Source organism: Mus caroli, unplaced genomic scaffold, assembly GCF_978045245.1.
Source record: "Mus caroli unplaced genomic scaffold, Mus_caroli_1 scaffold_3, whole genome shotgun sequence".
NCBI lineage: Eukaryota > Metazoa > Chordata > Mammalia > Rodentia > Muridae > Mus > Mus caroli.
In genome coordinates, this window is record NW_028227258.1 from 75,707,792 (window position 1) to 75,732,355 (window position 24,564).

General features: G+C 38.8%; 1 protein-coding gene across 4 annotated transcripts in view; it reads right to left on the reverse strand.

Moving 5' to 3' along the window:
- Lrba (LPS responsive beige-like anchor protein) overlaps window positions 1-24,564 on the reverse strand; it is a 576,347-nt gene that overhangs the window by 471,143 nt on the left and 80,640 nt on the right. For all 4 annotated transcript variants that reach the window (XM_029475138.2, XM_021158805.3, XM_085835789.1 and 1 more), the window contains exons 10-17: window positions 18,793-18,990; window positions 18,493-18,626; window positions 13,035-13,143; window positions 12,565-12,717; window positions 7,678-7,846; window positions 5,008-5,087; window positions 3,535-3,597; window positions 2,560-2,657 (exon numbers count right to left, since the gene is read on the reverse strand). In XM_029475138.2, the coding sequence (XP_029330998.1) occupies window positions 2,560-2,657; window positions 3,535-3,597; window positions 5,008-5,087; window positions 7,678-7,846; window positions 12,565-12,717; window positions 13,035-13,143; window positions 18,493-18,626; window positions 18,793-18,990 (1,004 nt within the window). The remainder of the gene's footprint in view (window positions 1-2,559; window positions 2,658-3,534; window positions 3,598-5,007; window positions 5,088-7,677; window positions 7,847-12,564; window positions 12,718-13,034; window positions 13,144-18,492; window positions 18,627-18,792; window positions 18,991-24,564) is intronic.

Consider the following 24,564-nt stretch of genomic DNA (forward strand, 5'->3'; position numbering starts at 1 on the left):
ATGCCTACAACACCAGTACTTAGGAAGCTGAGGCAGAGGGTTACCATGTAGTTTGAGCTACATAAGAAGAAACCCACATGGACTGTAAACTAAACTAGAGATATGTGGCTAAGAAAGCCATAGGCCCTAGTGGGGAACTTAATACTTAAAGTTGACATAGCGTCAAACTGCCCTTGAAATACCTATGCTCATACCAATAGACAGTGCCTCTCTTTGCAGTGAATGGTTGTAAATGCAATGACTCATGGCTGCCCAGGATGCTGAGAATAAGTGACTGTTAGAATATAAACAGGATGTTTACATCACACACTCAAAAGTTTAAGGGAACACTACAGAAGAGGGCAGAAAAACCTTCACAGTTGGAAGACAGGAAGAAGGGTTAGAAAATGCCTTCTTCTGGGTCAGACACTGATACTGCAATCTTGAAACCACCACATCAGGTTTCTTTACAGACCTAGGCCCCTACAAGACACTGTCAACAATCAGTTATGGATGGGTAAGGGTTTATGGGGCCCCAACCCTCCTTGCTAAACTACTGGCTACTGAAAAGTTCTGGGAGAGGGATAGTCACTCTCTTCAGGTTATACCCAATTGTGAACCCAACCAAAATCCAATACATAGTTGCACACCTATGGTTACAGAGATGGCCCAGTAAGTTTCAAAACAAAACAAAAAGATATGAATGTAGAAACAGAATTTTTAGGGAGACAGAGGAATGGAAGATGAGAGTAATTAAAATGAATTTTATACAAGCACAAAAATGTCAGACATTTAAATAATAAAACATATAATGAAGCAAGAAAAAAATTTAATAAAAATGTTTTATTAGCCGGGCGTGGTGGAGCACGCCTTTAATCCCAGCACTCGGGAGGCAGAGGCAGGCGGATTTCTGAGTTCGAGGCCAGCCTGGTCTACAAAGTGAGTTCCAGGACAGCCAGGGCTATACAGAGAAACCCTGTCTCGAAAAACCAAAAAAAAAAAAAAAAAAAAAAAAAAAAAAAAAGTTTTATTAATTAAATAATTCCAAAAGTAAAATAGACTTAAAACCACAACTAAAAAGATAAAATTTACAATACATTCTCAAAACTAATATTAATTTAATCTTAAAAGAACTCTGAAGGCATTCCAATATATGAACATAGTATGAATAAACAGTCAAAGTAAAATTTAAATTGTTTATTATAGTATTATTTTCTACATTAATATTTATAACAAAGACAAAAACTACAATTTTATGATTACTTAAAAATTAAGATAGGGCCAAATTGATGGAACATACCTTTAATTTCAGCACCCAAGAGACAAGGGCAGAAGGACCACAATGAATTTAAGATCAGTCTAATCTACCCTGTCTAAAGAATTAAAAAAAAAAAAAGGCAGCATCTTCCTAGTAAACTTCTGCAACTAATAATATATTCATACAAGGGTGTGAGAGGGGGCAGGGAGGGGGAGGGAACATGATCAGGTGAGGAACAGGACTGAAGCCCTGAGCGCCAGCAGAAAGGACAGAAACAGGCAACCTTGGGAGGCAGGAGGTGGGGGACCCTCCAGAATGCACCAGAGCCCTGGGAGGTGAGAGACTCTCAGGACTCAAAGGGGAGAACCATAGATGAGCTGCCCGGCAGTGGGGAGAGGGAACTTGTAGAGCCCACTTCCAGCAGAAAGACAGGGCATCAAGTGGAGGGATGGAGTTACCATCCCACAGTCAAAACTATGGTGCAGAATTGTTCCTGTATGAAAGAACAGCAGGGACAAAAATGTAGAAGAGACTGAGGGAAAGGAAGTCCAATTACAGGCCCAAATTGGGATCCAGCTCAAGGGTAGGATCCAATACCTGACACTATTACTGATGGTATGGTGTGTTTTAGACAGGAGCCTAGCATGGCTGTCCTCTGAAAGGCCCAACAAGCAGCTGAGTCAGATGCAGATACTTATACTCAACCAGCGGACAGAAGCCAGGGACCTCTGTGGTTGCATTAGGGAAAGGCTGGAAGAAGTTGAGGAGGAGGCTGATTCCATAGGAAGACCAGCAGTCTCAACTATCCTGGACCCCTGAGATCTCTCAGACACTGAGCCACCAACCAGGCAGCACACACCAGCTGGTCCAAGGTCCCTGACACATAGACAGCAGAGAAGTGCCTGCCTCAGTGAGAGAAGCACCTAACCCTCAAGAGACTTAAGGCCCCAGGCAGTGAGGAAGGCCTGGCAGGGTAGGGGCTGGGAGTGTGGGAGGGACATGTTCATAGAGACAGGGGAGGGAGGGTGGGATGAGGAACTGTCAGAGGGTGGACCAGGTGGGGAATAACAACTGGACTGTAAAAAAGATTAAAGATAATTTTAAATTAATAATAATAAGAATATATTCATAAAGAAGAATAACAGAACTTAAGACTCATTCACAAAAAAAAAATCATGAAATAATCTCACTTTTAATAAAATCTTAATTATTTCCTTCTATAGACCTAGAATCAAATAATATCTCATACTTAAGAATCTAGTATTTCCAAAGTAATGCTCTATATTAACTATAACTAGAACTCTCCAAATGTTGACTCTTACCGCAGCCCATTCCTTTGGTCAAAAGCCGGAATCATGGAGTTAGGATGCTCCGCCATCAACGCAACAAGCAGCTGTAGGACATCCATTAAATTGTCATCCTAGAGTTATTTTAGAAAATTAAAAGTAAAATGAGGAAAAATCAACTTTAAATAAACAAGGAACCAAATCTACAATATACCAGTTTTGAAAATAATAGTGTTCTTTTAATATTTTAATTATAAGTAAAATATTCACTTACAATTATACTTTAAATATACAGTTCAAAGTACATGCCAAAAATAGCCAGAGATTTTTTAATCAGAGACGTAAAATGGCTTTCATGTTACAGTGTGAAACAAGATCGCTGCAGCATGCCCTACGGACACGTGCAGCTGACATAACTCAACGGTTTTGTAGTCGGCTCACAACTAGCACCTCACAGGGATCTTATGCTCTTGTGGCCTTCATAGGCACACACAAATCATAGATATGCATGTCAGCAAAACATATATACACATAGATAGATAGATGATAGATAATAGTTTAAAGATAAAAATTATCTGAACCCATTTAATTTTTTCCCATTTAATTTCCAAGTAAGTAATTTTAAGCTATTACAAATGGGACTGGTTTAACAAAATATGCAATGTAAAAACATGCATACAAAATTAGTAAGAAAGAAGTGTTATGGATTTAAATCCAATCATTTTTAGCGGCTTTCTACTTTCCTTTTCTTGTTGTTATACTAGTTCATAGCAGTTTGCTTTAGTGTACTCTATAAACTAAATAAAATCTAGTTTTAGCAACTGAAAATCTTTCAAGAAACAGGGGCATACTGTTACATTAAAATGAGGATTCATTAGCATTAAATAGACATTTACACCCCACAACAGTGATACAATTAGTAAGTATTTCCTTGATGCTTTTACTTTTTAAAAAAATCCCTAATGCAGCTTAAAAAAAATGAAATCCACAAATCAGACATTTAATTATTACCTCATGCATAGTCAGCAGGTAGTTAAGAATGGCCTGTAGCTCATCTTCCTTTACTCCAGAGTCCTTCAGAAACATAATACATGTACCTTAGCCTTTCACATAAAAATCATTTTTAAGATCAGAAACCATACATACATTTAGTCAAGTATATCAGCTGCTAGAAATCAAAAAACAATACAAAAATCTAAATTTAAAATAAAATTTTGAGGAAGCACAAAGGACATATGAAGACTATACAGAAATCAAAGGGCAGGTCTCTTGCCAAACCTAATGTGACAGCTAATAGGTACCACAGCTTAAAGAACACGGAATAAAATGAAAGGAAAATCTGCACAAGCCAGTAATCCTAGCACCTAGGATGCAAAAGCAGGAGAATCAGTAATTCAAACCATTCTGAAACTACAGTGAGTTCAAGCCCAGCCTAGACTATATGAGACTCTGTCTTAAAAGAGAAAAAGGAAAGAGAAAGAAAGGGGGATGGGGGGGAAGGATATTGGCAAAAAAAAAACAAAACAAAACAAAAAAAACCAAAAACAAACAAACAAACAAACAAACAAAACACTAAAGTACAGACACAATATTTTATTCTTTTCTTTTGTCTCTTAAAAGATACAATCTCATATAGCCGGGCAAGAGGGGTGGAGAAGTGGAGAAGGAGTTGTGCGAAAGGGGGACTGAAAGGAAAGGGGGCTGGATATTGAGCTGTAAAGTGAATAAATTAATTAAATTCAAAGTGGTATTTCTAAAATCAAAATGTTCTTTTTAAAAATAATAAATTTTGCCAGGCAGTGGTGGCGCACGCCTTTAATCCCAGCACTTGGGAGGCAGAGGCAGGAGGATTTCTGAGTTCGAGGCCAGCCTGGTCTACAAAGTGAGTTCCAGGACAGCCAGGGCTACACGGAAAAACCAAAAATAAAAGATAAAATAAAATAATTTTACTTATATTAAAAAAGCATCAAAACTGATTAATTTCTAAAGGCTGATAAAACTTTGTGGTATATTTATACAAAAATTCTGTTTCTCCAAAACTGAATGCCAGGTACCAGGACCCTGCAAATGAAAGCCTGGTTAGGTGCTTTGCTGGCTACTGTAGCACACGCGCAAGAACAGAACCTAGTGTGAAACAGGGAATCTAAATGTTTGCCAAATGAAAAGACAAATACTCTTGAATTCTCAGGAAATTTATATAGTATGTATTTAAATGGCCAAACTCCAATTTTGCAGTGATTTATATATACCCAAGAATAACAAGAATGAAAAACAGAGTATTAAAAAAAAAAATCTCACAACAGTTTCTGTCTTTTTTTGGTTGGTTGGTTGGGGGTTTTGAGGTTGTTTTTGTTTTTGTTTTTCCCCTTTTCTTTTTCAAAGTTTCTGTCTTATTTTACTGGCAAAGAATAAGCAAGCAGAGACCATCTTCTATATAAAATTATCAGCTATAACATGCATGGGGTAGGGAAGAAACAAACTTACCTTCATCACTAACTGCTTAATGAACATCAGTAAGAATGCTCGCAGAGAAAGTATTTCTTTCTGATTGGGTCTTGGTCCATCTTTAAAGACATACACAGTTAGTATTTCAAAGATCTCAAAACTAACTAAAATACAAAGTTTTCATTTTCAAGAGCTTTTCCATTTGCATAAGAGAAGCATAGAGCTGAGCACTAAGACACAATCTTTTAAACTCAGCACTCAGAAACAGAAGCAGGATCTCTGAGTTTGAAGCCAGCATGGTCAACAGGCGACCAAAAGTTGCATGGTGAGACCCTACCTCAAAACACACACACACACACACACACACACACACACACACACACACGCCAATCTTCTACGAGTGACTTCCTCTTTTATGCCTGTTGAAAGACAAGCATTCGTTCTCATATTAAACTGTATATGCACCACTTCAAAAACACAAAATAGAATCTATCGCCTGCTAGACATGACATGGCCTTTGGATTCCTGCATACATAGGCTTGAGAGCAGGAGAGAGACTGGCTAGAAAGAGCCAGATCAGCAGGGGTGGAGGGAAAAAGAGATGCTGATGGCGAGTGAGTATGATTACAATGCATGGTATACATATTAAAATGTTGGCAAATAGTTTTTTAAAAGTTCATACTTCAGAGGGGTGAAAGGATTTTAAAAACAAGCATATGGTGGTAAAAATTATACTTGATAATAGTATTATATTTTGTTCTGTAGTGCTTATTACTAAGATAACAGAAATTTACCAAAAACATAAAAAATAAAGAAAAATCTAATCTTTGGGCGGTAAAATGTTATTATGTGAACTGGGTATGAAACAACTTTTTCTACAATTTTCCCTTTTAAGCACTAACAGAAAGAATTCTTCACCACACAAGACTGTTAATGAACAAGAGAAACATTCTGCTGACTACCTCTGACATCTCTAGTACTTGGGAAAGTCCTTGGTCACACATGGCTCACATTAAGTCAATTTTCATGTCTCAAGCATCTAATTCCAAAGTCCAAAACCTCTGAAACCAAATAACTATTGTTCCAAGACCTCAAGTTAGAGTCCTGTTTGCCTCATAAATTCAAGTTTCCCTCACTAATCACTATTTACAGCTAGTGCCCAGACCACCAAAGCACAAGACCACCATGACCTTGAACAGATCAATTAAAATAGGAAGAAAATTGTGTAAAATGTGTTCCACATGATAATTCCTAGACAAATAACAAGCTAAACAGACAGGAGCCACAAAGTGTGTCCAGCTCCCGTAGAAGACCTGTGAGACTCCTGAAGTCACTAGGTACTTATAAAACGAAGATCAGGACATGAAACTAGCAACCAACTTGTACATGAAAGTCCTACACCACCATGAAACCTCCATCAGAAAGTTCTGGCCTAGATCTGCAAGTGACACATGCTTGTCGGCTTAAACGCATGGTATGAGTTGTGTTTGCAGCTTTATCGCTGCTGATGCATTATTCTCAGAGAATGAAGAGTTTACTTTGAAGGTAAAGTAGCATAAAATAGCATAAAAGTACAAGACCTACTTTTATAAGTCACTGAACAGTCAAAACCTTTAACAATACTGAAAAGACATGGTTTTCTGGCTCCTGAGCATTTACTTCTAACTTGAAGCAACAGTCTTTAAATGCTATCAAACAGGATAGACAGTCTCACGTCACTGTGTTAGGCACCTCCAAGTGTGTTCCATCAGCACAGTAACTGCCACAGAGGCAAGCACAGAATCAACCCTAGCCAAGGAGCAACACAGAGACCAGAAGAGACTTGAAAATACCTGCTACAGGGAGCTGCTCTTCACAGTTAGGAGGAATGAAAGCATAATGGCTGCCAGTACTACAAGGGAGGGAATTCCTGAAAACACGGAAGAGCTAGCCCATGTGGAGACAAGTGTGGCGTTGTGAGCATCTGAACACCTGCACCAGCTGCACCGGAGACCACCACTTAGCATCAGCTCATCAGCTTCCTCTCAACACAAGCCAGTTGGATCTAGGTTTTACAAAACTTGGAAACTTTTACTTGGACCTTTCATGAACTTTCCACATGTTCAGAGAATATTACCCTTACAATACTATTCCCTTCCCTGATTATGAAAGCAAATGAAATTTTAGAATTTCATTACATCTTTATTATAACAAAACCTCCATTTCTATGAAACCTCCATCTCCACAAAGCATCATTTTCAATGATTCTCACTCGGGGCTAGCTCAGCACCAATGCCAGTAAGCAACTAATTTGTTTTTCTCAGAGGAATCTAGCCTCATTATATTCTCTTATCAAACAACTCATTTAAAAACAGTCACATTCTTCTACAACAGTAATACAAGGTTGGCAACAGCAATTTATAACAAACTAATAAATTTTTCTCAACCAGGGGCTGTAGAAATGGGTCTAAGCTTGAGAGCACTTGATCAGAGGATCCAGGTTTGACACAGTAGCTTACAACCTTCTACTCCACTTCCAAGGGATCTGATACCCTCTTCTGGCCTCTGAGGGCACCAGCCACATATGTAAAACACAGATATATGTGCAGGCAAAACCCTTAATCACATAAATTAAAATGAAACACATTGTACTGTTGGTTTCTTTTATATCTTGATTTTTTTTTTGTATATCCATGTGAACAACATAGCATGCAGAGAGTAGAATTATACCTAATCCTTTGGGGGTGATACCACTTCGGTCCTGAGGATTCACTGCCCAGTAGTAGTACTTGAGTGTGTGCATGATGAGCAGCACTGTTCCAACTCTCCGAATAGTGTTATAGATGTTGACTGTCCCAATGAACTCAGTGGATAGATAAGTATAAAGCATCAACTGAACCTACAACACCAAAAGGAAGAACACACGCATTGGTACCCATCTCATAGGCAACTATATTTGGACTATATTTATTCCAAAGAGTGAGATGCTGAGCCTGATGATATCATATCAGACATCAAAACACACAAGCATACATACATACTCCTTATAAAGTAAATATCCCCAAATATATCACTTTTTGTTATATTAGCCCATGAAAATAATTCACTTATCCACATTTAGCAGCCACCAATGTTTCATTAGCATCTGTTCTTTATAATAAATGTTATGCTTTAAGCAACTGTTTTGTTTTGTGTGCTTTTCTTGTTCAATGTGTGGGTAGATTTGTTTGTTTGTTTGTTTGTTTGTTTGAGACAGGATCTCACTATGTAACCCTGGCTGGTCTAGAACTCAGTATATAGACCAGGTTGGCCTCAAACTCAAAGGAACTCACCTGCCTCTATCTCCAGGATGCTGGAATTTAAGAACTAATAGTAAATACCACCATGCCTGGCCTTAAATAATTGATCTGTACATAGAGATGCTTTCTGTATTTTACAGAACAGCAGAAGCTGGGAGAGGGGAGATGACTCACTTGTTGGGTAAAGTAATTGGCGAGTAAGTGTGAGGAGCTCCATTGGATCCCCAGAACCGATATAAAACCACACACAGTAGCATAAGTCTGTAACCTCAACACTCCTACACGGAGATGGAGATGGGAGGCACAGATAAGAGGACTCTCAGACAACTGAAAGCCAGCAGGCATGGGTGGTAGTAAACAAGAGATCCTGTCTCAAAGAATGTGAAGGATAAGAAGAGCATGTCCTCTAATTGCCACATGTGTCCCATAGCACATGGACACCCCATTCTCACATGAACATGCATACACAGATATTTTTCAAAAGGCTGATATGGCTAAAAGTACTAAATACATAAAATGTATGTCTATATTTACTTCACATAGACGCTCTTGTTGTATATAAGAAAACAAGAATGTAAGTGCTACCTCACCACAGCACATTTCATCTTCATACAGTTTCAATGACATCATGGCTCTAAACCTCAGCGGCAGCTATACTCAAGTTCTTACAGCAACAGAAAATCAGAGCTACGCCTCTTCTACTCTCACGCCGCAAGCATGGACTTCTCATTTTCTGCCTAGTGGGTATGTATGTATGTGTATACACACTCACAGAGCATACACAATCTCCCCTTAGACTGAACTACTTCCATGCTGCCACTGCACATTTACATTGCCTTCCTGGACATTGGGTATTTTCATTTTCAACCCTGTGCTGAGACTTGTTGTTGCTTGGGAATTTTTCTAAACAAGCAAGTATTAAGTACATACCTCTTAGATGCCCTATAAATAACCAATTTAACATTTAATTAGTAACCAGAATAGTAGATATGTTTCTTTAAAAAAAAAAAAAATGGTGCGTGCTTAACTGGATTAAACTGGGGTTTAGAATACAATTGGAATATAGAAAAAAAGATTTCAGGTAATTTGTTGCATCAAAATGTTTTTGACGTATTTACTGCTGTTAAAATGGGTAGCCCCAACCTATCTGTCACTGAAGCAATACAATACTTCTTATAGCATACTTCAAGTTCTTAAGTACTTTATTTCAGGTCAAAAATATTTACATGTACCTATATACTTAGCATTGGATTGAGGATTATAATGACACATATGCCATCCCTCATACTAAAATGCAGTTAAGGAGATGAAAATTACACACACAAAAACTCAAGCCGTAAAAGCAGACACTGAGACGTGACCAGGTCACGTCAAGGCTGAGGACACTGAGCAGCAGAACACTCCCACAACATGTGCAAAAGCACTGGGCTCAATCACCAGCACCTTAAGGACACACAAGAAAAGGTAAGGCAGTGTCTCAGGATGTTAAACACAGTGACTTCAGGGCTAGAGAGGGTTAGATACAGAACGGTTAAATACAGAGTATCTGTAGGTAGACCCTCATCAATCAAGAAGCTTGAGGCAAGGCTTTGAAGGCAGAAGTAGCAGTGCAAGCAGACAAAAGGAAAGGAAATTTCCAACAAGAAAAATAGTGGCTAAAGGGAGCAATCATTTTCCAAACCTACCTGTGCATTAAAAGAGCTAGAAAACATTTTTTTAAACATTATGAAGCCTTAGTCACACTCCACACTAATATGGACAGAGTAGGATTATGCTCTTACTTTTCTGTGCTTAAAAACTTACCCCAACTGATTCAGAGAGCATCCAAAACTGGGGAACCACTCTAGTGATTCCTTGTGGTACCTGCTAACTTACTGAGGAAATCTGAATTTCACATTACAAAACAGAACTGACAGAAAGGCTTGAAGCTAGCTATGAGATTACCTTACTCTGAAAATAACAGAAAGCTAAAGTCTGAGAGAGACTAAGAAAGGATATGATGAGAATGTCATGTTTGGACCATACAGGAAGACCAGTGTGGTGATGCAAACCTGTAATCCCAGAACTTGGGAGACAAAGGCAAAAGAATCATAGCCTGAGACTGGCAGGCTACAAAGTGAGAACTAGGCCAGCCAGGGCTTACAGAGCTAGATTCTGTCTCAAAAATAACAACAACAAAGTATACAAGATTTCTTAAATAAATTAATAAATTGAATAAAAGGTAGATAAAATCAGATAATTTTAAGAATGATATGACAGGGAAAATATATTGGATTTAATAGCAATATACATTGATAAATGACAGTAAAGACCTCTATGCTAATTAGCAACAAGCCTTCCTCCCCTTATCCACTCATCATACAATCTAATCACACTGATGCAGCAACTATCTTTGTCACTATGTCTAATATCCATGAGTGCAAGAATCAAGCCTGTCTTGCTCACCACTCTACCCATACTGCCCAGAATGAAGTAGTTATTCCACAAATATTCTCTGAGTAAACAAAAGACCACTGCAGACCAGAAAACTGATAGTTCCTTCAAGGTCATTATAAGATTACCTCTGAGCAGATCTAAGGTAAATGAAACTGTGAGACTCCAAGGAGCTCCTCACTCCCTTCCCAAAACAAAGGCTGGATCATACATCTACAGCTCCAACTTCAGGACTGCAGGAGGGTTCACGCTGACTCTATAGCAGCCCACACAGCGCTGTAAGCCTAGTGTAACACGCACTGCACTGTGCACTTTAAAAAAGCTTGCTCTCACCCTGCAAGCTACATGCCCTGCCAGTCAAACAATCCAGATCTGTCCTTTGCTATAAATGTGTTTATGATAAACTAAGAGCAAATAAAATTCTTTATGGATATACCAAGCAAACAGCTGACTGAGAATGTTAATTTAACATCAAGACAATTATAAATTCTAAAAAGGTAATTAAGGAAATTTAGTTAAAAGTGTAAAGAAATAAATTGTGAAAATATTAGGAACATGGAGAAGTCATGTAATTAAATTTAAAGTAAAAAACACTCCTCTCCATCTAAATATGTAATAAGACGCTTTCTGACAACTTCAAAAGAGACACAAAGCCTTACAAATATGCTGGCTAGTAAGACAAAAAAAATGTCTAGTAAAAGAGTTTTAAAGTAACTTGAAACAATCTTTGAAAGAAATAAGACTGAGGGTCATAGAAGAGAAAGAGGTCAAATTTAACCTGGAGATAAAAAGCTACAACCTCCAGCTGCCTCCTCTGATTATTTCCAAATGGCAATCACAGTCGGCAGCTGTGTTTCTCTTTACCATTTGAAAAGACTGGCTCAAAATAAGATATTATGACCCCAGAAGAGAAAGTCTGCAGACATTTTTTTCCTGACAATTAGAGTAAGTATGTGCTATAATAGACACAGTGAGTGGGCAAAGGGGGAGGGGAAATGGTAACAGGGGTTAAAATAACACCATTTCTAAGAAAAATTGTAAATACAGATGAACATAATTATACAACTTGGTAAAACTTTATTTCAAATTAACTTAATATTAATATTAAGTTTTTAGGACAACTAATAGATCAGAGTTTGAAAAAGATTTTGTTCACAAACTCTGTATTAAATTTGTTTATGTTCACACAGGAATAAGTAGTTTGTTGTCAAAGCACTACAAAATTACTTGGCAAACATGTGAGAATTTTCTGTTATTTAATATTAAAATTACCATTTAATGAGGCCACTATATTATGCCTTCAATGAAATGTGGTATTTTAGCTCCGGTTGTAAAATGAAACCAGAGTTCATCATCATCCTGGCTGAAGTATGCACAGAAGAGGCAGACAATAGCAACGGGAAATGATGTGATGAAATGGAGAGAGGGAAGAGAGGGAGAAGCAATGTGTGTGTGCACGAGTGTGTGTGCATCATGTTGGTGTGTGTGCACGCATGTGTGTGCGCATTTACAAAAGAACAGAGCTATAGAACTATAGATTCTACAAAAGATGGAGTGGAACTGCTCTTGGATTTATGCTTAGCAAGCAAAGGCCCTCTCAACTAAAACTTTATTTAACACAGAAAAATGAAACCAAAGCTCTGTTATATACATATATATTCATTCATTCAGATATATGCATATATGGAGAGAGAGGAGAGGGAGAGAGAGAGAGAGAGAGAGGGAGAGAGAAACATTTTCCTAAAAAGCATGCTTATTCAAAACTGGCTCTCTACTGAAACTTTGCTAATCAATATATAGAAGGAAAAAAGAAAACTCTAACGATGGGCACTGTTCTCAAAGACAAACACTTAACAGAGAGTGGAAGGAGATCAGCTCGCATCACCTTGGCTGGAGTGTGGATCCATACAGCAGGGTTAAGAAGAATGTGGTCACACAGTTGTTTCAGGAGGGGCATCCCATTCTGCAGATTGCTCAAATACTTTGAAAACGCAAGGCAAAGTTCAAGTACTGCTCTGCTGACGTGGGATTTGGAAGACTGTGGGGGGTGCCGGGAGGAAAGTAGTTTAAAGGTTATTACTAATTCAAAGGAAGGTAAGTAAATTACAAGCTGTCAACACCAAAAAAGAACTTGTCTACAAACTATGCTCAAAGTTAAAGATGGCATGAAGCCCACTGCCACACTTCCTTAACAGAGGACAGGAAGCAAGGTAAAACAAAATCTACAGTTTCACTTAAGTAATTTTCTATAAGCAAAGTAGACATTCTTGTAGACAGCATTTCTTAACCACATAGAAAAACAATTACATGATCTGCACATCAATATTAAGAATAAAAAAATACTTCGTACTTTACCTTTTCAAGGCTATAACCTATTACCAAAAAGCCCTTACAAGCAAGCATCTGCTCCTGCATAGCAATTGAGTTCTTCAGCAACTCCATGATAAAAGCCAGCAAGGTTGTACTGGAATAAGACAAAATGCAATGGTTTGAGAAAGGATATTCCACAAGAAAATATTAGATTCAACATATATAGCCTTCCATTTATCTTAATCAAAATTTCTGTTTCAGGGCAGGAATGTAGCTCAACTAAAGAATGCTTACCCAGCACATGTGAGGTCCTGGGTTCAACCCCCCAGAAACACTTAAAGGCAAATCTTACTAAAACCATCGCCAAGATTATTTCAGAACAAAATACTTATTGTAGGATAAAGAGTCACTCTTTCACATATTTTATCACGAACATTAGTAACTTAGATACAATATGACAAACATGCACTGCATAGAAAAAAGTAAACATCTGAATATTTGGAAACAAGTAATAAATATATCTGTAAGAAAAGTATTACAATCTTAATGAATATAGATTTATAAAGAGATATGGGCGTGGGGGGCTGGAGAGACAGCTCAGCAGTTAAAAGCACTGACTGCTCTTCCAAAGGTCCTGAGTTCAATTCACAACCACATGGTGGCTCTCAACATCTGTAATGGGATCTGATGCCCTCTTCTGGTGTGTCTGAAGACAGCAACAGTGTACTCACATATATAAAATGAATAAATCTTTTTTTTAAGAATTTATTTAAAAAGAAAAACAAACAAACAAACAAAAATACCAACTCCTAAGAGCGCACTGTTATGCCCAGAGATCAGTGCAACCACTCAGCACTCACCAGCGAAGTCTCTAATACACAAAACTAGAAGCTGTGCAGAGAATGACAGACTTGGTAGCACTCAGCTCTAAGTGAAATGTCTTTATCAAACCCCTTCCCTCAAGGCTCAGAGACCTATGTAGAAGGGGAGGAGGATGGCTCCAAGGAAACAGTGTCATCTGGCATGACAGGGATGATGAATGTATGAACTCACAGACTATATAGCAACATGCACAGACCAACACAGATTCAAACCAGAAAAAAAATCCCAGCATAGAGAGGAAGTGAACACAAATACCTACCATAAATCAAGAAGTTGTTTGCAACTGATAGCTGCTGGGAAAGGTAACAGCATGTCACTAAGCAACTCAGCTAAACTCCAGCAGGCCCCGGACACAGTAGTCGGCCAGCATAAAACACATATTCATTCATTCATTCATTCATTCATTCTCTCTCTCTCTCTCTTTCTCTCTCTAACACATATTCATTCATTCATTCATTCATTCTCTCTCTCTCTAACACATATTCATTCATTCATTCTCTCTGTCTCTTTCTCTCCCTCTCTCTCTCTCTTTCTCTCTAACACATATTCATTCATTCATTCTCTCTGCCTGTCTCTTTCTCTTCTCTCTCTCTCTCTCTCTCTCTCTCTCTCTCTCTAACACATATTCATTCATTCATTCTCTCTGCCTGTCTCTTTCTCTCCCTCTCTCTCTCTCTCTCTCTTTCTCTCTCTCTGTGTATGTACTTTTTGTTTTATTTTAGTTTGGTTTGGTATGCTTGGTATTTTTCTATTTTATTAAGGTTTTGTTTGTTTTCATTAAATTTTTTTGTTTCTTTGTTTTTTAAGAGAGAGAGAGAGAAGAGAGAGAGAGAGAGAGAGAGAGAGAGAGAGAGAGAGTCAGAGAGAGAGCTAAGCAGTGGTGGCGCACACCTTTAATCCCAGCACTTGGGAAGCAGAGGCAGGCAGATTTCTGAGTTCGAGGACAGCCTGGTCTACAGAGTGAGTTCCAGGACAGCCAGGGCTACAAAGTGTTTTTTAAAAGGAAAGAGAGAGAGAGAGAGAACATGAAGTTGGGCGAGTAGAGAGGTGGAAAATATCTGGAGAGAATTGGAGATGCGTAATAAGTATAATTGAGATGCATCCTATGGGAAAAGAATCAAATAAAAAGGAAGAAATAAACATTACTCTCAAATTGTGAAATTTTCCAAGAATAAAGGTATTATTTAAAAAGAAAAACAGAATGGATATAACAAAACAATCAAGCATATTAATTTTTAAGAGTTAGGGATGACAAAAGAAAGAAAGAAAACAGAGCAAACAGAATATGATTTAAATTATCAAAACAAGCAGGGCTACAAACTGGAGTAAGAAGCTTGTTCCTAGCCAGGCATGGTGGTGCATACTTATAATCCCGGTACTTGGGAGGCCATGGCAGGAGAAGGTCTACAGAGTGAAACCCTGTTTCCAAAACCAAAAGAGAGAATAAAGAAGTGGTTTACGCCTTCTTCCTACAGGAAACTCATGATTCTTCCGTCTTGAATGTAAAAGTGAACAGGAGATACCACATTCTCCACCACCCACAATATTTAGAGAAGCCCAAAAGGAAGGGAAGAAATAGGATTAGCTGCCACCTCCTTATCAGGGACTCCTAGGAAAGACAACAGAGACAGCAAGACTGGCAGTCACCCCCATCCTCGACAGCAGCGCTGTGCTACCCACTGAAGAGACTGAAAAGATGGGGGAAAGAAAAGAAGGAAAAACTAATCCCTGCCAAAGCAGTCACCAACATTTAGTAAGTTTATTATGATGCCAAGAATAATTTAAGTGTTTTAAAGTAAGTCAACAAACCAGGTGCAGTAGAGCAAACCTTTAATCCCAACTATGTAACAACAGACAGGAGCTCAGCCTGTTACCCCAGGCAGACATCCATTCTCCTGCCACTTCTTTCCCCACATTCACTGAATCTGCAGATCATGAACCCTACAGACCTACAGATCTAGAGCCACGCAACCCACGGCTATCCATCAGAGGCCTGACATACTAGGACTACCAAGGTTAATCTCCCTCATAATACCTTCTGAAAACAGAACATCCAGCGACCAAATCCATCGTGATGGCTAAAGGTCCTTCAAAGAACACAATCAACAAAAGCCAGGGCAAAAGGAAACCTTCAGAACACAGCAACCCTTTTACCGCAATCCAAGATATCCTAACATAACTAAAGCTCAAGAAAATGAACATTGTACAATCCGCTCTTCAAGGGGCCAGCAGCTTCTCAGCTTCTACGGTAAGGAGGCTGATGGTTGTATCACTCGAAAATCTGTGACTGTGATTATTGCTTCAGCAAGTGACAAGGTGCTCCTCCCTTTAAGTTACAGCTAGAAAAAGTAAGAAAATTTTGCCTAGTCTAAATAAGTAAATGTGTGGCCACATCATGTTTCTTTAAATGTATAAATAGGTTCTGCATATTTTGGTTATAGATTATTGGCTGATAAGTTATTGGGTATAATTAAAAATTTGTAATGTTGGTAACAAAAAGTTGGCTTAAATCTGGTACCTCAGGGTTGGAGTAATTCTGGACAACAACACATGGTATGAGCCAACCCAGTAAAACAAGTCTCTAAAGATACCTCTAAATTGGGATAATATTCTATGTAATTCCTGTCCTCGAAACCAGACTTATAAAAGATAGGATTTAAAATAATGAGGTATTAAAAGCTGTACCATCATGCATTCATATATAAGGACTGGCAGCCAAACTTTATAACATGAAATTAATACACTTGGTAATGATTTTAGAGAAACTGGCTTGTTTACACTGTTAAAAATTGGTTTTAATTTCCAAAATTACAGTATCTTCATAAAATAAAAAAGGGGGAATTACGGCCCTGTATACCACAAGTTTATTTAAATCTTTAAAATTTTGGGTGTCAAGGAAGTCTCTGCTGAGTGTCTCTGCCATCCTACAATTCAGCATACTTATGCCTCAGTGGAATGAAAGGATCCTATGACAGGGCAATGGCATGGACCTATGGGGAGGAAGGCATGTTTGTGGTTTTTCACTGGAAGAAATGGGGCACAGAGGTTGCCAGAAAGACTGGTGTGACAAGTGGCACAATCCCTCCGTCATGCTGACTCCCTTACTGATGATGATGATGGTTCCTGTACACAGTGAGGTCTACTGGGCCTTTGTTCCTGACCTACCACTGACACATCCAGCAGTGTGGTCCAGACCAGAGATTCACAAGCTTGGATCTCCCTGGACAGAGGAGCCAACTTATAATAGACTATGACGTTCAATGCATTCGGTGAAGGGTTTTCTGTTTGCTTTATAAAGAACAGTATAGGTATATTTCTGTGTTTTCTAAAAATTGGAATCTTTCATTAATTGGTCATGTTAAAATTACATATTTGTCTCTCCTAAAAATAAATAAATACATTTTTGAATCATTTTGGAAAAAAAAATACACAGCAGGAAATCAGTAGGTTCAAGGCCAGTAACACAGGAAGTCTGAAAACCACAAATAAATTATTTAACTTAATAGAGTTGGCAAATGCTACAACTGATTCCTGCTTCAAAAAAAAAAAAATTAAAATAATTTCTGTTGCCTAAAAATAATCAGAAGAAAATGAATTCATCGTCAGTTGGATACATAGGCCACAGAGCTAAGTCACACACAGAAGAATTTTGAAAAATAATGGGAAGCTCATTTAAACTTCTCAATAAATGAAATAAGATCACTGTATTATACATAATTTCACTGGACTATGCAGCCACATGTACTCTCATGTTCTACAATTTATCATAGAGTTCACATGTCTCTGCCTTTGCTACGACTCTATGACTCAACCCTCTAATACAGGATACAAAATATGTCAACATACAACCTAAGTTTTAAAGACAAAAATCCCCTTGCCTCCCATTAAAATTTTTAAATTTCAATTATACAAATGGATGACAAAAAACCTAAAATATAAAAACTTGTATCCTCATAATAAACCCCTGCCAATTTAAAATGTTTTATACACACACACATATATATACATATATGTATATATATATATATGTGTGTGTGTGTGTGTGTGTATACATATATATATATATTCTGTTTGTCTTGATCGGTTTTTCCTTTTTTGAGATAGTGTTTCTACATAGTCCTTACTGTCCCAGAACCCATTGTGTAGACCAGGCTGACCTAAACTCACAGTGATATGCCTACCAAGTATTGGCATTAAAGGCTGTCACCATGAGCAGCCAAAATATATACATTTTTAATAATGTATACATCACCATGTTAACTTTATTTGATAACATTTATTATGTTTTAGATGATATTTTCTACTAATAAATCAGAATTACATTAACAATAATATAATTAATATGGATAGTATTGTTCATAAGTTTCTCTAAAATATTGCTACTCTACAACAATGAGTGGCAAAAAAGACCTCATCAGTTCAATAATCATGAAAACTCTCACGTAAAATGAAAACAGAAAGCCACCAGGCATGTGGTGTGCAGCTGTAATCCTGGCTCTCAGAAAACCAAAGCAAAAAGACGGTGAACTACATGGTGAGTTGCAGGCTAGTGGGGTAAGGACCACACAGGGAAACGCTCTCTCAAAAACAACCATCAAAACAAGAAACCAAAACCACTCACCAGATAGTCAAGTCAACCTCATCAGATAAATGTTGCTTGTAATCCAGCTGGGCAAAGAGGGGAAACAGAACTTGTACTCCTCCTATGGAATGCATGGCGCTCTGGATGGAATGTGTCAAAACTGCCTTTACATCCTTGGGGAACACAAAGCACAGTAAAGTTTTCAATGATTTCTTTTCTAAAGCAATTAAACTAAAATACAACAGGAAATACAGGAACACTCCGATGTGGTACGCCGAATGTTTACGGGCATTTCACAAACCCGCCGCAGTAACTCACTGACACATTCTGAGGCAGTACCTGGAGCATGAGTGCATGTGGCGAGTGGACAAAGATGGAGGGGTTGTCCTTGGGAGACGACTCCAGGCACAGCTGGGCATCTGTGGCCCGCGGGTTGTACGTGAAGGCGATGGCACTGGACAGCTTGCCGTCATACAGTAACAGTTTATGGTGCTCAGCGAGGAAAAGGTCACTTTCTGCTTTAAATTTAAATGTGCCCTGTTAATTACAAAAACAAAAAACAAGAAATAGTAAGATACACACAGCGTAAGAAATTCTAACTACAAACGACCAAAACATAAAATGTAACGCTACCAGGTAAGACATCCGAACCCTCCACACAATGTGAGTGGTTACCTCCATGATTTCCCCTCTTACTTGTTGCATCATGCTAAGTTTAACTTATATTAACTTTCATTAATCTCAGGATATTTTCCTAAGGCTTCTCTGTCATTTGTTCTGACTCGCTGGTTGTTTAGGAATGTGTTGTTGCAATCACGCGGGACCTGAGACTGCTCTGGCTGGGGAGAGAGAAATCCGGCCTACATAGGGCCACAAGCCTCTTCCGGTCAGAAAAGCACCGGGGCAGCTAGGGCGCAGGGTCGGCAGACACTCACCAGCTACCCACAACACCCGCCACAGGATCTTAAAACTTCTGGTGAGTGGAACACAGCTTCTGCTCCAATCCAATTGTGCGCGGGACCTGAGACTGCATTAGTTAGGGAAGCAGAAACCGGCCTGAGTAGGGCCACAGGCCTCATCCGGCCGGATCAGCACAGGGGTAGCTTGAGCGCAGGGTCGCCTGACACCCGCCAGCTACCCACGACCCCCGCCACAGGATTTTGAGACTGCTGGTGAGTGGAACACAGCTTCTGCTCCAGTCCAATCACGCGGGACCTGAGACTGCTTTGGTTGGGGAGGCAGAAATCCGGCCTACATAGGGCCACAAGCCTCTTCCAGTCAGAAAAGCACCACGGTAGCTAGGGCGCAGGGTCGGCTGACACTCGCCAGCTACCCACAACACCCGCCACAGGATCTTAAGACTTCTGGTGAGTGGAACACAGCTTCTGCTCCAATCCAATTGCGCGCGGGACCAGAGACTGCATTAGTTAGGGAAGCAGAAACCGGCCTGAGTAGTACCACAGGCCTCTTCCAGCTGGACAAGCACCAGGGTACCGCCAGCTACCCAAGACCCCCCGCCACAGGATTTTGAGACTGCTGGTGAGTGGAACACAGCTTCTGCTCCAATCTTTAAACAGTGACAACGATAACAACTAACCCCAGAGATTACCAGATGGCGAAAGGTAAACGTAATAATCTTACTAACAGAAACCAAGACCACTCACCATCATCAGAACCCAGCACCCCTACTTCGCCCAGTCCAGGGCACCCCAACACACCGGAAAAGCTAGACACGGATCTAAAAGCATATCTCATGATGATGGTAGAGGACATCAAGAAGGACTTTAATAACTCACTTAAAGAATTACAGGAGAACATGGCTAAAGAGTTACAAGTCCTTAAAGAAAAACAGGATAACACAATCAAACAGGTAGAAGTCCTTAAAGAAAAACAGGATAACACAATCAAACAGGTAGAAGTCCTTAAAGAAAAACAGGAAAACACATCCAAACAGATGATGGAAATGAACAAAACCATACTAGACCTAAAAAGGGAAGTAGACACAATAAAGAAAACCCAAAATGAGGCAACACTGGAGATAGAAACCCTAGGAAAGAAATCTGGAACCATAGATACCAGCATCAGCAACAGAATACAAGAGATGGAAGAGAGAATCTCAGGTGCAGAAGATTCCATAGAGAACATCGGCACAACAATCAAGGAAAATGTAAAATGCAAAAAGATCCTAACTCAAAACATCCAAGAAATACAGGACACAATGAGAAGACCAAACCTACGGATAATAGGAGTGGATGAGAATGAAGATTTTCAACTCAAAGGACCAGCAAACATCTTCAACAAAATTATAGAAGAAAACTTCCCAAATCTAAAGAAAGAGATGCCCATGAACATACAAGAAGCCTACAGAACTCCAAATAGACTGGACCAGAAAAGAAATACCTCCCGACACATAATAATCAGAACAACAAATGCTCTAAATAAAGATAGAATACTAAAAGCAGTAAGAGAAAAAGGCCAAGTAACATATAAAGGCAAGCCTATCAGAATTACACCAGATTTTTCACCAGAGACTATGAAAGCCAGAAGATCCTGGACGGATGTTATACAGACACTAAAAGAACACAAATTCCAGCCCAGGCTACTATACCCAGCCAAACTCTCAATTAACATAGATGGAGAAACCAAAGTATTCCACGACAAAACCAAATTCACACATTATCTCTCCACGAATCCAGCCCTTCAAAGGATAATAAGAGAAAAAAACCAATACAAGGACAGGAACCACGCCCTAGAAACAACAAGAAGGTAATCCCTCAACAAACCTAAAAGAAGACAGCCACAAGAACAGAATGCCAACTTTAACAACAAAAATAACAGGAAACAACAATTACTTTTCCTTAATATCTCTTAATATCAATGTACTCAACTCCCCGATAAAAAGACATAGACTAACAAACTGGCTACACAAACAAGACCCAACATTTTGCTGCTTACAGGAAACTCATCTCAGAGAAAAAGATAGACACTACCTCAGAATGAAAGGCTGGAAAACAATTTTCCAAGCAAATGGTATGAAGAAACAAGCTGGAGTAGCCATTCTAATATCTGATAAGATTGACTTCCAACCCAAAGTCATTAAAAAAGACAGGGAGGGACACTTCATGCTCATCAAAGGTAAAATCCTCAAAGAGGAACTATCAATCCTGAATATCTATGCTCCAAATACAAAGGCAGCCACATTCATTAAAGAAACTTTAGTAAATCTCAAAGCACACATTGCACCTCATACAATAATAGTGGGAGACTTCAACACACCACTTTCACCAATGGACAGATCATGGAAACAGAAACTAAACAGGGACACAGAGAAACTAAGAGAAATTATGAATCAAATGGATCTGGCAGATATCTACAGAACATTCTATCCTAAAACAAAAGGATATACCTTCTTCTCAGCACCTCATGGCACCTTCTCCAAAATTGACCACATAATTGGTCACAAAACAGGCCTCAACAGATACAAAAATATTGAAATTGTCCCATGCATCCTATCAGATCACCATGGACTAACGCTGATCTTCAATAACAAAATAAATAATAGAAAGCCAACCTTCACGTGGAAACTGAACAACACTCTTCTCAATGATACCTTGATCAAGGAAGGAATAAAGAAAGAAATTAAGGACTTTTTAGAGTTCAATGAAAATGAAGCCACAACATACCCAAACTTATGGGACGCAATGAAAGCATTTCTAAGAGGAAAACTCATAGCTCTGAGTGCCTCCAAAAGGAAACTAGAGAGAGCACACATTAGCAGCTTGACAACACACCTAAAAGCACTAGAAGAAAAGGAAGCAAATTTACCCAAGAGGAGTAGACGGCAGGAAATAATCAAACTCAGGGGTGAAATCAACCAAGTGGAAACAAGAAAAACTATTCAAAGAATCAACCAATCAAGGAGCTGGTTCTTTGAGAAAATCAACAAGATAGATAAACCCTTAGCCAGACTCACTAGAGGGCACAGGGAAAGCATCCTAATTAACAAAATCAGAAATGAAAAAGGTGACATAACAACAGATCCTGAAGACATCCAAAACACCATCAGAACCTTCTACCAAAGGCTATACTCAACAAAACTGGAGAACCTGGATGAAATGGAGAAGTTCCTAGACAGATACCAGGTACCAAAGTTGAATCAAGATCAGGTTAATGATCTAAACAGCCCTATGTCCCCCAAAGAAATAGAAGCAGTCATTAATAGTCTCCCAACTAAAAAAAGCCCAGGACCAGATGGGTTTAGTGCAGAGTTCTATCAGACCTTCAAAGAAGATCTAATCCCAGTTCTCCACAAACTATTCCACAAAATAGAAACAGAAGGTACTCTACCCAACTCATTCTATGAAGCCACAATTACTCTGATACCTAAACCGCAAAAAGACCCAACAAAGATAGAAAACTTCAGACCAATATCCCTTATGAATATTGATGCAAAAATCCTCAATAAAGTTCTTGCTAACCGAATCCAAGAACACATCAAAACAATCATCCATCCTGACCAAGTAGGTTTCATCCCAGGGATGCAGGGATGGTTCAATATACGGAAATCCATCAACGTAATCCAGTATATAAACAAACTCAAAGACAAAAACCACATGGTCATCTCGTTAGATGCGGAAAAAGCATTTGAAAAGATCCAACACCCATTCATGATAAAAGTCTTGGAAAGATCAGGAATTCAAGGCCCATACCTAAACATGATAAAAGCAATCTACAGCAAACCAGTAGCCAACATCAAAGTAAATGGTGAGAAGCTTGAAGCAATCCCTCTAAAATCAGGGACTAGACAAGGCTGTCCACTTTCTCCATACCTATTCAACATTGTACTTGAAGTCCTAGCCAGAGCAATTCGACAACAAAAGGAGATCAAAGGGATACAAATCGGAAAAGATGAAGTCAAAATATCACTTTTTGCAGATGATATGATAGTATATATAAGTGACCCTAAAAATTCCACCAGAGAACTCCTAAGCCTGATAAACAGCTTCAGTGAAGTAGCTGGATATAAAATTAACTCAAACAAATCAATGGCCTTTCTCTACACAAAGAATAAACAGGCTGAGAAAGAAATTAGGGAAACAACACCCTTCTCAATAGTCACAAATAATATAAAATATCTTGGCGTGACTCTAACTAAGGAAGTGAAAGATCTGTACGATAAAAACTTCAAGTCTCCGAAGAAAGAAATTATAGAAGATCTCAGAAGATGGAAAGATCTCCCATGCTCATGGATTGGCAGGATCAACATTGTAAAAATGGCTATCTTGCCAAAAGCAATCTACAGATTCAATGCAATCCCCATCAAAATTCCAAATCAATTCTTCAACAAATTAGAAAATGCAATCTGCAAATTCATCTGGAATAACAAAAAACCTAGGATAGCAAGAACTCTTCTCAAGGATAAAAGAACCTCTGGTGGAATCACCATGCCGGACCTAAAGCTCTACTACAGAGCAATTGTGATAAAAACTGCATGGTACTGGTATAGTGACAGACAAATAGACCAATGGAATAGAATTGAAGACCCAGAAATGAACCCACACACCTACGGTCACTTGATCTTCGACAAGTGAGCTAAAAACATCCAGTGGAAGAAAGACAGCATTTTCAACAAATGGTGCTGGCACAACTGGTTGTTAACATGTAGAAGAATGCGAATCGATCCATTCCTATCTCCTTGTACTAAGGTCAAGTCTAAGTGGATCAAGGAACTTCACATAAAACCAGAGACACTGAAACTTATAGAGGAGAAAGTGGGGAAAAGCCTTGAAGATATGGGCACAGGGGAAAAATTCCTGAATAGAACAGTAATGGCTTGTGCTGTAAGATCGAGAATTGACAAGTGGGACCTCATGAAACTGCAAAGCTTCTGCAAGGCTAAAGACACCATCAATAAGACAAAAAAACCACCAACAGATTGGGAAAGGATCTTCACCTATCCTAAATCAGATAAGGGACTAATATCCAATATATATAAAGAACTCAAGAAGGTGGACTCCAGAAAGTCAAATAACCCCATTAAAAAATGGGGCTCAGAACTGAACAAAGAATTCTCACCTGAGGAATACCGAATGGCAGAGAAACACCTGAAAA